This window comes from Panthera pardus, unplaced genomic scaffold (assembly GCF_024362965.1).
Source record: "Panthera pardus isolate Hobbes unplaced genomic scaffold, ASM2436296v1 HiC_scaffold_8, whole genome shotgun sequence".
Classification (NCBI taxonomy): domain Eukaryota; kingdom Metazoa; phylum Chordata; class Mammalia; order Carnivora; family Felidae; genus Panthera; species Panthera pardus.
The window spans coordinates 109,212,765-109,226,627 of NW_026527013.1; the positions used below are offsets into that span (position 1 = coordinate 109,212,765).

At 41.1% G+C, this 13,863-nt stretch overlaps 1 protein-coding gene across 4 annotated transcripts; it reads right to left on the bottom strand.

Moving 5' to 3' along the window:
• On the bottom strand, positions 1-10,369 carry AGR2 (anterior gradient 2, protein disulphide isomerase family member). 4 transcript variants are annotated; one of them, XM_019443520.2, is made up of 9 exons: positions 10,263-10,321; positions 9,635-9,797; positions 7,299-7,444; positions 6,988-7,051; positions 6,817-6,869; positions 6,267-6,340; positions 3,960-4,023; positions 1,484-1,567; positions 1-297 (listed from the first exon to the last, which is right to left on the bottom strand). In XM_019443520.2, the coding sequence occupies exons 3-9, from the start codon at positions 7,435-7,437 to the stop codon at positions 248-250; spliced, it is 528 nt and encodes a 175-aa protein (XP_019299065.1). In that variant the 5' UTR covers positions 7,438-7,444; positions 9,635-9,797; positions 10,263-10,321; the 3' UTR covers positions 1-247. The 4 variants fall into 4 exon arrangements, with proteins under 4 accessions (XP_019299065.1, XP_019299064.1, XP_019299063.1 ...); XM_019443519.2 differs by having other exon boundaries at positions 9,598-9,797; XM_019443518.2 differs by lacking the exon at positions 9,635-9,797 and having other exon boundaries at positions 10,263-10,369.
• Between the last annotated feature and the right edge of the window lie 3,494 nt (positions 10,370-13,863).

The window sequence follows — 13,863 nt, forward strand, 5'->3', positions numbered from 1 at the left end:
TAACATTGAACACCCCCAAAAGGATTTATTTTTTTTAAAAAAAAATCATGGCTGACTATGGTAGTATGCAAGATTGTTTTCATACATATATACTTCAAATTAAAAAAAAGTAACTGTTGTAACAATAACCCTGATCTAATTAATCAGTGTGTCCATCTGTGTTCCTGCATTCTCCAAAGTCTTCTAGGATCTTCTTAAGTCTCAAGGCCTGACACAGAAGGAAAAGCTTGCAGATGTTGCTTTTTCTCTACAATTCAGTCTTCAGCAATTTGAGAGCTTTCTTCATGTTGTCAAGCACTAATGGGGGAAAAGGTTGCCACAGTCAAGATGCCACCAGCAATTGTGTTGATAGATCTAGTAAACCCCTAAACTTGGGTACTTTATTCATTGTCTAAATGGGGTTCTATTTCATGATAGGGTGAAGAGTTGGTAATCTTATTATGAAATTTTTTCCCAAAAGTATGTGAATGGCTTTTATTTACATTCCAGTTCTCTTCCAATATTTATTGCATGCCTTTTCTACAAAGCACTGTGATATTAACTGTGCAGGATACCTGCCTTTAAGGAGTCCAAAGTCTTATTAAGATATATGCTCTTATCTCGAGAATGTCCAGTGCTTGGAATGTGCTTCCCTGGTCCTCCCGGCACCCACCAGAGGCATTGCCAATGGACCATGATAATCTTTGCTGCTGCCCAGATGCAGCTACACTGTCTTTCCCAGTGTAATATTTTAGGTCAATGCCGCTCAATAGACATTACGGTGATGATGAAAAGTATCCAGTGCCGGTGCACTGAGTACTTAAACTGTGGTTAGTGTGCCAGAGGAATTGAATTTTGAATTTTAATTAATTGAATGTTGAAGTGCTATGTGTAGCTCATGGCTCACATATTGGGCGATATAGTTCTACGCAGCCACTAGTCATTGAGCAGAATTGGTTCTTGGGATAAAGCCCAACTTTCTTCCCAGAAGGACTAATTAGATGTGACAACTAGGTACAGTCTCCCACTGAGGTGCTTTATCTGCACTGTCTTGTCTTTCCATTTTATGGCAAATCCAGGAAAAGTGAGAATCTTTCCAACTACTGGGAGCCGTCTTTCCTTCTGATCTTTAAAATTAAACTTAAACTCAATGTCAACAGACTGGACTATGTTATTTCATTTTCATCTTTTGGAAAAACTACATAAGGCATGCAGATTACCACTATTACTATTGTAATAAAACAATTACTACTGCATTTATTCTTTGGTAGGAGTTATGGGATAGACTGCCTGAGGGAAAGTTGAAAAGCAGGTAATGTGGTCACAGAATCCTCCAAGAGAAAAGGATACCTAATCTAAATAGTCTTTCGTTGAGATTTAAAATAAATGAGATCTAGGTGAGTATGATTTGCACAAGGCTAGTTAGGGTCAAACTGATTCTCCTCACCAGAGCTCTACTCCTAGAGCAACAGTAATAGATACGTTCACAGGAGGTAACACTTACAGAGAGCTACATCTGAAGGTTCGTAAGCGTAGAGACGATTTGAGTATCTTCCAGTGATGTCAGCTCTAACTGTCAGGGATGGGTCTACAAAGAAAAACCAAACAGGAATGAAGTCTCTGTTTTCAAGTAAGCTCTGCTGTGTGAGGAAGCCTATGTGTTTGTCCGTGGCCCACGCAAGGAACACAGCGTGTGATCTGTCTCACGGAGTTCCATGCCATCCACTCTGCATCCCGGCCAATGGATGCAGTCCCCCAACCAGGGCCCGGAGCATTTGACAGCTGTGGAATGCTATTTGTGGGAAAGGTTATGAACCCTGCTGTCCTATCTATAGCAACTCGAAAACACAATAATACATACTTTCGGGGTGGTGTTTGGTGCTTTGGTGGAAACATTGGCATTCCCTACTAAAGAATTATTTTAAACTTTTGAAATGCTTATGTGGTAATTGCAGTGTGTTACCAAGAGCAACCTAGATAATTAGAAACCCACATCCAATGCTAGTTTTCAGAACCCAGGGTTGTTTTTAATCAAGTAAAGAATGCCAACCCGTAAGAGAAGCGAAGTTCAAATAAGCATGTAGTTCCCCTGTTTTTTTTTTTTTTTTTTTTTTTACTTTATTGTTATCTGGATACATTTGAAAAATAAAGACTTAAGAGTCTTCCCTCATGCATACATATGTCCCTATAGGTTTAAGTCCATTTTTTCATGTTTTGTATTTAACTTGAAGCTTTCAAGTTAACTTTTCACTTAATGAGAAAAAAAGGTATTTTAACAATAAGGTGGATCGAAAAGGGAGATACTAGGGTCTACACACGTCTAGGCACCTTGTCTTGCAAAAGAAGATTGAAAGAGCTTAAGGTACGTGTCCTGAAAATCAGATGAAGAGGTCCTGTGAGAACCAGATGCCTGTATGTAGAGTCTGTTGCTGGTACTTAAGTGGGCAGTCTTTCATTTCAGAATGTTGGAATGGTACCAACTGACATTAATTACAGAAAGCAGACATCTATTTGTTCAACAAAGACTTAAAACCTATTATATTTCTGCTACGTGCACAGGATACAAACACACGGTCTACTCTTTGTAATAAATTAACATAAGAAAAGCTTTTTAACAACCATTGGCTCACAAGCCATGGCCTGCACCCTGGAACCACTAAGAGAGCTTTAAGAAATACCTCCAGCCTCCCCGGCCCCACCCCACCACCCCCCCATGCCTTCCCCTGCGCAAGATTCTGATTTAACGGGTTTGAGATGTGGCTGGGTAGCTTGAGTTTTAAAATCTTCTAGGTGATTCTAATATGCAGGCAGTGTGGAAACTCCGGAGCTAAAGAGCAAGCAAGCTGCCTGAGGTGGGTTTTTTGGAAGGCATTGAATGTGGGTTAAAATGCCCTTAGACAGGGATAGTATGAAAAGAACTCCTGCACAGAATGTAACTGGGTGACCTATAAAGTCCCGGTTTAAGGGCTCTCAGTTTTCTAAATCCTAACAAAATGGAATCTGTACTATTAGCTCCAGTTCAGCTTTTTTCCTTTATATCCCTCACTTGTTCCTCTCCCCTGTTAATGTGTCTTTAGTGAGTTAGATGGTCCAATAGTGAGTTAGAGCTCAGTGAGCATGGGCTCTGCCATGGGGTGGATTTATTTATACAGTGTCCTTAAATCACTCTGACTTGGTTCAAAGCCACTCCCAATTCATTTGTTTAATCGTTTAACAAATATTTATTGCCAGCCTACCGGAGGGTCATTCTGCAAATAGGAGGGTGAGAAGAAACAGACACAGTACCTGCCCCCAAGAGCTGTGGTACTGTGGGGGAAAATATATACTAAACAATCACCCACTAAATGCGAACTTATCACTGAGATAAGTGTGACTCTTGAGAGGAACATGATGTCACAAGAGCACATAGTGGGGATTGTGCCAGGTCAGTGAACGACAGGGATGACGGAGGAGGTGATGGGGGAAGTGCATGGGGGAAGCAGGAAGACCTTTCCAGCAGAGAGAACAGCACCTGAAAAGTACCGGTGGCTGGAAGGAGCATGACTCCTCTGATTTCTTTTATTCCAGTGCATCTTCCTCACTTTCCCCAAAATAATTATCAAAAATGTCAGAATGAAAAATCCAACATACGAATTGGAAGTTTGCCAGATGAAAAATAAGTATTTACAGGCCTGATGTATTCAGGAAAATGGGCAATGCATTTAAAGAGTTCATGGGAATGCTTCCTTTTCAGATGTATTTGTGACAGGACATGATAAGTTAATGTTAGCAGATGAGAAACAGATGAGGAAATAGGCAGAAGCTTGAATTTTCTAATGAAAATAGGTTGAGAAGTGTAAAGGAATGTCATACCCCTTGTTAGGGCATGACAATGGCAATGGCCATGACTGAATAGGAGATGGGGAGGGGGAGTCGAGAAGAGATACCGCAGCACGTGGGAAATGACAGGTGTGCTTAATCTCACTGTCACTTTTACTTACCAACAAACATGATTCTGGGGACATACTGGCCATCAGGAGAAAGGTGTTTATCAGTTGTTTCATACTAAGATTAAAAGAAAAGACAGCTTTTAGTTGGTCTGTTCTTTAGTTGTTTTCATACTTGTTAATCCAGAAATGTGTCCGTTACAGGGCTAGGCATCTTGAGATACTCTAAGGCACATCTCTTCCACAGAGAGTTTATAATACACATGGGGAGGCAGGTTATACACATGAAATAATAAATAAGATAGAACAGACTATAATTCAAAACCTGATGTAGAGGACTGAATGATAGGATCAAGAGGAAAAACATTCAAGAAGTGAGAATATGGAGGGAGTTATAATGTTTGGGAAGACATGTTGGGTGAGATAGGAAATAGAATAATGAAAGAAACAGAAGTCACATTTAGAGAAATTACAGAAACAAACAGGCTTGTCTTATAGCACTTACCTTTAAGGAATGCACTGTCAATTGAGAGATACAGGTAGGAAAATGAATATCAAGGATCCAGTTGGTGAAGTGTTATGATGGAGGGTGTTCAGGTGCAGTGGGTGACCAGAGCAGGACATTTAGCCCCGTGTGCAAGTTTTACTAAGACTTTCTGAAGTGAGTAGGGAGGAGTCTTAAAAAATGAACAGGAGTCGGTTACGTGGAAAATGAGGTCACTGCAGACAGTGGGGAATGACTGCACAAAGGTAGAAGAAAGGCACAGCACTTTCTGGTCTGACTACGTGTTTTGGGAGGATTGAAATATAGGGGATGCATGAGGTATTGGCGAGAGAAGATGGTAGAGAGCTGCTTCTGGGGCTGGCTCTTGAGCAGTCTTTCACACTATGCCAGTGTTTGCATTTGTTCATGAGTAGACAAGAACAACTGGAGAGATTTAGAAGAAGTACCATAACCCCAGTTTGGTTTTTGGAATCGTTACCCTGATGGCCATGTGGGACTAGCTGGGACTTATTTTGTAGGCACAGAGCCATTTAGCAATGCTGTAGTCAACTAGGCGGAGAAAAATTGTGACACTAAATAGTAGTCCTCATTCTACAGGGAAATGACCAATAGCAAGAATATGTAGCAGTTAGACCACAGGGTTTCTTGACTGCTGAAGGTGAGTAGGAGATTGCCATCTAGAGTAACACTTACAGTGAAACAGGGAATAATGAAAGAAGAGCTCTTTGAAAATCTTGAACCAAGCTTATAAATTCAGCCTTGGACCTGTTGAATTTAAGCTTAACTAATGCAATATCTGGACCACGATTGCACACACAAGTTGGAAATCGTCATGTGTTTGGATGAGATGTAGGGATTACCAGTGTGTGGGCATTGGTTAAAGACAGCTGTAGATGAAGTTGTCCATAGAGAATATAAAATATGAAAAAGACAAGTATGTCAAGTAGAGATTCACCAAGTCACTAATAAAGTTAGAAAGAGGAAAGTGAACCCATGGAAGAGCACTGAGGAAGATGAGAATGCTCTTTGTTTGTTTTTTTTAATGTTTATTTATTTTTGAGATGGAGGGAGAGAGAGAGAGAGAGAGAGAGAGAGAGAGAGAGAGAGAGAGAGAATGAGCAGGGGAAGGGCAGAGAGAGACAGAGACACAGAATCTGAAGCAGGCTCCAGGCTCTCAGTTGTCAGCACAGAGCCTGACACGGGGCTCGAACCCGTGGACCGTGAGATCATGGCCTGAGCTGAAGTCAGATGCTTAACCAACTGAGCCACCCAGGCGCCCCGAGAATGCTCTTTGAAGAAGCCAACCTATGTCAACTTGGAAAGAAGGGGGAGAGAGAGAGAGAACTTGCAGTAGAAAGCACTTGCAGACAGAAAGCCTGACCAACAGGAGGGGTGTTGATGGTGAAGGAAAGTGGGAATGAAGGGAAGCTATTTTGCATGTGCAGTGATTTCATTTAGACCACCAGGAAACTGTCTCTCAGGGAGAAAGGATACAAGGACTAAGAAGGACTGTAGGCAAAGGGGCACAGGAAGAGGCTTGCGAAGACAAAAACCTTCCAATTATTATAGCCACAGAGAAAATCCTGACCACAAGAGCGCATTTTTCAGACAAGCTAAAATTATTAATCACTAAATAAAATCATATGCATGCAAGATAGATTATTAATGAACTATGTTTCTCTCTCTCTCTCTCTCTCTCTCTCTCTCTCTCTCTCTCACTCTCTAATCTGTGAGAGGAGACATTTGGAACAGACCCCAGTCCGTGCCGTGTGGCTAGAATGCATAGGAAAAGATAGATTTTCGATTTCAAATAATGAGTCACGGAGGAATGTCAGCAATGAAAAAAGTGAACTTACAACTAGATTGAGGAGGACGAACTGCTCTGCCAATTTCTGGATTTCTTTATTTTCAGCAAACACTTTCTTTAAAGCTAGAATACAAAGAAGAATCACTAAGTATCCATTTCATCAGTGGCTGAAAGCATTGCTTTCAATTGTATTTTAAGTTGAACTGTACTTTTATTATTTTTTTTTAAATTTAAAACATGTGTATTTATTTGACACACACACACACACACACACACACACACACACACACACACACAGAAGGGGAGGTGCAGAGAGAGAGAATCCTAAGCAGGCTTCGTGCTGTCAGCGCTGAGCCTGATGGAGGGCTCAAACTCACAAAGTGTGAGATCATGACCTGAGCTGAAATCAAGAGTTAGATGCTTAACTGACTGAACCACTCAGGCGCCCCTGGAGTTACTTTAAAATAGGTTCTTACTACATAAGATGTTATGTTTCATTCAACTATGCTAGGTGCTAAGGATATAAAGATGAATGACCTGAACCTTGGCCCTAAAGCTAAAAGCCTATAAAGGAAATTATATTTAGAAGAACAAATTACCTTGACTGTGTGGGCATTCATCCAAGTGATGAATAATCATTAAGGGTTTGTTGCTGTAAGAGACAAAGAGCGATTGGGTAATTTTTAAAGAGTAAGATTTCATGTACAGCTACGTATCACTAGGTGGCGCACTTGCGAGCTTTAGGAGAACTCTGTAACCCTCCTCTTTACCTTGTCTTGGATTTGTATAAAGCTTCTTCGTATGTCTGAGTCCAGATGAGTTGGTCACCCCAACCTAGAACAAAATGAATCAGTATATTTAAAGCTATTATAATTTCAGACTAAAAATGTTGAAAAGCAATGGTGAAGACTGGGATAAATATACACTGGATACCAAACAAGTATAAAACCCTTTAGAGAAAGCAGAAACATTGATAAACTTTGATGAATTTAGAAGAAACACATGCAAAAATATGTTTGGCACGCAAGTCTCAGCTTCTCAATTAAGTGGCATTGGAAGCCGACCGGAAGCTCTCTCCTACCTCTGGAGAGGGTCTGGGGCAGTTTGGGTGCCGAGTCCTTTGTGTCCTTCTTAGCTCCTGATTTGACTGTGATATCTTTGGCCAGAGTGTAAGAGAGGGCGACAAGGAGCAAGAATGCTGACACTGAGATCTTCTCCATGGCAAATCTGATGTGGAAATAAGCAAAATATCAGTAAAACAAAAGGGAACGAGCAGCTTTAAAATCTTCAGACTGCATCACGGCCATGGGATACAAAGGAATTGAGGCTTAGCTGGTATGAAAAACTACCTTCCACAGAATTTTCCTAAAAATACATAGTGTGGATATCTATTGACTTTTCTACTAACAGGCGTACAACCGTGTGTGTGTGTGTGTGTGTGTGTGTGTGTGTGTGTGTGTGTGTGTGTATACTGATGTAGATCTCCATAGAAACCTACAGTATAGAAATAGGTTTATAGATATTTTTTAAGAAAGTAGATAGATGTATATACTCTTATAGCTAAAGGAGTTTACATTTAAACTTTATATTTTGAAATTTTGAGTACTGGACGGCACCTTAGGGGCTACTCCTCCATTCCCACTACCCATGCCTGATGTTATAGATGAAGAGTCTGAAATTCAGAGAGATGAAAGCTTAGGAGGTTGGTACAGAACCCAGTCTTATGGATCTTTCCATTTGCAGGGCTGGCTCCCATTTTCCCATCCTGAAACAAGGGCCCTAAACATACACACGTCTCCAGCCTTCTTGTAAAATGGGGACATTGCCGTTAAAGAGTAAGATCTAAGTAAAATGAATCCTTATTTAAATTAAAACCTGCCAACTTTGTCGCTTCACTGAAAACTTGTACCCACATAACTCTCTCCCTAGTCTAACATTTACTCAAATTCCATTTTTAGTTCTGAATTGACTAAAATATGTCGATGCAAGTTCAGTCTACTGAGACAGTTCTTCGACTCTCTCCGTGGGCCTGTATCAGTAGGTGACTGTGGGCATGTCTTTCAGTGCCCAAAATATTCTATGGGAATCATAATACAGAGAACCAACCCATGGGTATCTCTTTGTTAATTTTTTTTCCCTTCCTGTATTTCACAGTTAATTCTTTGGGAAAGCTTCACTACTACAAAGCAGATGCCTATAAGTAGGAAAGTGAACGGTAAGATGAGATCCATGAGTGAGGGAGGGAGAGAGCTAGCTGGTAAAGAGAGTTGCATTAGCAAGTTGCTGTGGTTATTGATCACATGCAGAATTGGGGATGGGGTTCCAGGAAGGACAAAGACTGAAATTGCTTAAACATATCTCACTCATATTGGTGTAGGTCTGAATAAATTCTGCAAAGGAAACAGGATGGATTACCAATGGTTAGTATTTTTAAGCTGGGGGTGGGGGAGACCTTTCTCATGTTCTGATAGCTTGAGTGGAAATTGTTGTTGAGCGTTAGCTGTTTTCGAAAAAAAAGCATTGCTAAGTTACCAAACCCAGATGATGGCTTGGATTAAACTGACCAGTTACTATCCAAACCATCACAGGTAGCCACAAACGTCTAACTCAAAAAAGACAAACAAAAAGCAAGGATACGCTTCCTTCATTTTCTACACAGATAGCCAACAATTCCCAGCCTTCTTAGTACAAAGACATCTTTTTTACACTAGAAAAGAAAAAAACAAAACAAAACAGAACTTTGACATGAGAATAATTGTACTTTTTAGATGTTAGTTGGTTCATAACAAATAATTACTTTGTGGCAAATAATTACTTTGAATTTATCAACAAACATTTGATTTTGTATTTTACTTATAGCAACAGCACCTCTTTATGTTAGAAAAAATAATCACCAACTGATGGTGAGACGTTTTATCTATTTTGCTCACCGGCCGTTCTTGTTGCCTGACTGTCAGGACCCCTTGTAATAGCTGCACAGCTTACCGGCTGGAACTGCTGACATAATACATGCATTTTATGGCAGGGTGACCCATTGAAGCCTAATGTCACTCCTGCTTTATAAATACACCACTGTGGGCTCACTCCTGACATTCATCCTACTGAGGTTTCATGCGAAGTGGACTCTGCCTGCAAATTCCCTGCATAAACCACCTCAAAACAGAACGCCAGCGTGCCTGGGTGGCTCAGTCAGTTAAGCCCCTGACTCTTGATTTCAGCTCAGGTCATGATCTTAGGGCCGTGATATCAAGCCCCTTATTGGGCTCTGTGCGGGGCATGGAACCTGCTTAACATTCTCTCTCTCTTCCTCTGCCACTGTTCATGCTCCCTTCCCCTCTCTCTCTAAAACAAAAGAAAACAAAAAAAATCACAATGCTAACCATAGAAAATGATGAGAATTTGGATACAAACACACACTCTATGAAACGGTGGTTGTATGTCCGTCCTCTTATCTTTAGCAAGGAATGAACTTGCAGGAGGTTTCAGTGTCCCTGTTCGTAAATGCTTCAGGAAAGCCAGCCCATCTCTTGTCTTGTAGCCCATCCCATGAATTTCAAGATTGAAGGTGCAACAAGAATATCTTTACAACAGAGAAAAAGAACCATTTTTCTGATCTGCAGTAATATTCCCAAGTGTAGTTCCTAGCGGGCAGTCTGAGCTGAGATTTCGTAGTCCTGGGGAACTGTGCTTTAGCCAGTGGGAAAGAAGCAGAGCATTAGATGATGAGCAGTACATAGTGACAGAAGACCGTAGGCCCTGTCCCAGGCTTGAAAGCTCTTAGAGCTCACCCACTCTTAAACCCCTTGTTTCTAAAAGGAGAAAGCATTACCTTGAAATAGCTCAGGAATGCAGCCCTCCACCAGCTCAGGCCAAGGAAAGGTCCTGGTAAGACTTTGATGGAAATTCCCTCCCCGCATCTCATTTCATTGCCCTGGGAACTACCTTGCACTTCTCTCTCTATTGATTCCTGTAACTTGACACGGTAATCAGAGCCCCAAACTCACTCTAGCCAGTGCCCTGCCAACATTATTGTCGGGAGCCTTACCTGGATTTCCCCACCCACTTGTCTGTGCGAGCCAGCTGGCCTCACTGCGGTCCAAACCTCCTAGTGAGCCAGCTCAGCTGAGCCTCTATTTATGCTCCCGAGCACAGCTCAATCCCACCCACTAATCCCGTAAGGACAGGTTGCAAACTCAGAAAGGAACTTTCCTTTACCCCAGCAAATAGCTCAAGAGTCCCTTGTTTTTAAAAATAGCATCGCAAAGGGTATGCTTTTCAGTGTGCCTGTTTTTAACTGTTTGTGAAAGTCTATTGTTAAAGAGATTTGGAAAGTGGGCAGCGTGCCAAATCCAGGTAAGCTTTAAATGAAGACATTTGATTTGCCTGGAGGCTGATTTGTCTTTACATGATTGGATGGAGTGTGTGGTGTGTAGAATTTTTTTCTCCCCCTTGGGCAGATTGCCTTTTTTGAGTTGAGAACACCCAGGGGTGATTCACAATTCAAACTTCGGCAGTCATTGGACCTGCTACTCTCCATTGTGGGACACATTATTTTCTGCCATACACTTCCTCTTCCTGACGAACAAAATGTACATTCACCATGGCTATGAAAAAATTGCAAATCAAGCATGCATGCACAAAGTATTTCAAAGCTGAGGAAGTCATTGAAAGAAGATACCTAACACTATGAGTTTTTATTAATTACATTGTCGTTGAAAATATGCAACAACTTCCCTCCAAAAAAGTTCAAAAGTGATCCACACATACTCTCATTTAATGGTAAACTTCCCTGCTAGGCAAGCAGAAGCCATTTACCTCAGTTTTCAGACCTGGAGCCTCATGTCTGCGACTTCTTTTTTCACTCAAAATTATGTAATTATTTACGAAAGATTTTAAGACTGAACTCAGATTTTATGTAAAACATTTCAGTCCTGTGTTTTGTTCATGAAGCTATGTGCAATCCTTAAAAGCTCAGAATGGATAAATCTTTAGCAACAGAAAATTAACTAATGGGATACAAGCCCTATGAAAGTAACTTTTTAAAATGAGTTAAGATCATAATGTTTCCAAACACCTTCATGTAGATATATTTTTTTTGATAAAACCAAAATTTCCATGGGAAAAATAGTGATTCCCAAAATGCTGAATTTTCTTTCACTTCTAAATGAGTTTACAGAGAGGGGCCACCTGGATGGGTTAGTCGGTTAAGTGTCTGACTTTGGCTCAAGTCATGATCTTGTGGTTCATGAGTTCGAGCCCCGCATCGGGTTCTGTGCTGACAGCTTGGAGCCTGGAGCCTGCTTCAGATTCTGTGTCTCCCTCTCTCTCTGCTCTTCTCCCACTCATGCACTCTCTCTCTCTCTCTCTCTCTCTCAAAAAATGAATAAACATTAAAAAAAATTCGGGGTGCCTGGGTGGCTCAGTCGGTTAAGCGTCCGACTTCAGCTCAGGTCATCATCTCACAGTATGTGAGTTCAAGCCCTACATCAGGCTCTGTGCTGACAGCTCAGAGCCTAGAGCCTGCTTTGGATTCTGTGTCTCCCTCTCTCTCTGCCCCTCCCCTGATCATGCTCTGTCTCTGTCTCTCTCTCAAAATAAAATAAAAACATTAAAAAAAACTAAAAAATAAATAAATGAGTTTACAGAGATAATTTCTTTAGATATTTGAAGACAATTATTTGAGTTGAACTTTATTTAAAAAATTTTTTTTAATGTTTACTTATTTTTGAGAGGGAGAGAGAGACAGAGCAGAGCATGAGCATGGAGGGGCAGAGAAAGGGGGAGACACAGAATCCGAAGCAGGCTCCAGGCTCTGAGCTGTTAGCACAGAGCCCGACGTGGGGCTTGAACTCACAGACTGTGAGCTCATGACCTGAGCCCAAGTTGGACCTTCAACCGACTGAGCCGCCCAGGTGCCCTGAGCTGAACTTTAAAACTGGAAAGGCTTTTACATAAACCCTTAGTCTATTCAGCTCTTAGAGGATTCAACTCAGCCCCCGCATTGTGCAGATCAAATAGTAAAGATGTTTAAAAAACGAATGACTCTGAAGGTCCCACAACTAGTTTAGGGCATTGTCGGGACCAAAGCCCAGGTGTCATCCAGTGCATCACCTGCTCAGAGTGGACAGTGGGTAGGATTTGGGGTCGCAGGATTTCAGTCTGAATCCTGCATCCTGGTGCATGCTCCCTGGACAATCAGAGCTGGCATTTAACTCCTCTGAAACTTCGGTTCCCTTTTCTATAAAATGAGGGTACTATGATCGTAGATGACTGTTTTGAGTGTTAGATGAGATTTTAATGAATTAAGAAATGAGAAAGTACCTGGTGTATTAGTTTGCTAGATCTGCTGTAACAAATGACCACAGGCTGGGTGGCTGAGACAACAGAACTCATTGTCTCACAGTTCTGGAGATTGGAAGTCTGAGATCAAGGTATATCAGCAAATTGGGTTTCTTCTGAGGCCTCTCCTTGGCTTCTCAATGCCATCTTCTCCCATCTTCACCCAGCCTTCCCTCTGTACTTGTGTCCTAATTTTGTCTTATAAGGACACCAGTCATCTTTAACTTCATGACCTCTTTGAAGACCCTATCTCCAAATATGGGCATATTCTGTGGTACTGATGGTTATGATTTCAACCTGTGAATTTTGAGGGGATAATTCAGCCCATACACTTGGTGATTAAAAGTGTCTCTGGTTTGTTATAATTCATCGTAATAATATTGTAACTATTTTACTATACTCCTGTGCCTGCTGTTTTGTCAATAAATACCCGGTATTTGTCGTAGTGACTAAGATACGGCAGGAAGGAAGTAATTATTCGAACATATCTTACACACATCGTAATGACTGTGGTATCTTTGGCTCACATATCTGTCTTGGTGTGAAGCAATGAGGGTTTTGTAGATGGTACCAGTTTTTCTTATATATTATTAAATGTCGTTACTTTTAATAGCGATGTCCTGTAATCAGTCTTTCAGACTTGCCTGATACTGTAAAAATCTGTTGTTAATAAATAACCATTTTATTAATTTTCTATTTATTTTGAAAGGGAGCGCATGCACACGAGTGAGTGGGGGAGGGACAGAGAGAGAAACGGAGAGAGAGAATCCCAAGCAGGCTCCACGCTGGCAGGGCAGAGCCCAGTGCAGGGCTCGCTCTTAACAACCGGGAGATCATTACCGACGCTGAAATCAAGAGTCTGTTGCTTATCCGACCGAGCCACCCAGGTACCCCTGGAATTCATCCTTAAGAGGAAGTGTCCTGTAGTGGTAAAGAGGGCGAGTTGTAGATTCAGACTGGTTTGAGTTCAAATCTACCTTTATGATTATTACATTTTCTACTAACCCCTTCAAATTACTTCAACTTTCTGTACTTCAGTCATCTCATCTGTAAAGTGTGGATAGACAGCAAGACGTGCTTTATATAATCCGTGTAAGATTATGTAAAATAACTGAAGCAAACTGCTTAGAATGGTAAGTAGCACATAGTAAGTGTTCAAAAATATTAGTTATTGTTACAGAAGGTATCACTTGCTTCTCTGTATTATAATCATTGAGGCCTTGGTCCGTTAACTCCATTACATAATATTGAGTGTGTGAACTCCGTGACAGAAGAATCTTTGATTCCTCTTTGATTATAGCCTATCA

Bases quoted from the DNA above. Each gene is read 5' to 3' on its own strand.
- AGR2 (XM_019443518.2), bottom strand. From the start codon at position 7,437: ATGGAGAAGATCTCAGTGTCAGCATTCTTGCTCCTTGTCGCCCTCTCT. The intron at 7,052-7,298 runs GTAGGAGAGAGC...ATTTTGTTCTAG, and splicing joins GCCCCAGACCCTCTCCAGAG to GTTGGGGTGACCAACTCATC. The intron at 6,341-6,816 runs GTAATTTGTTCT...TTTGTATTCTAG, and splicing joins TGAATGCCCACACAGTCAAG to CTTTAAAGAAAGTGTTTGCT.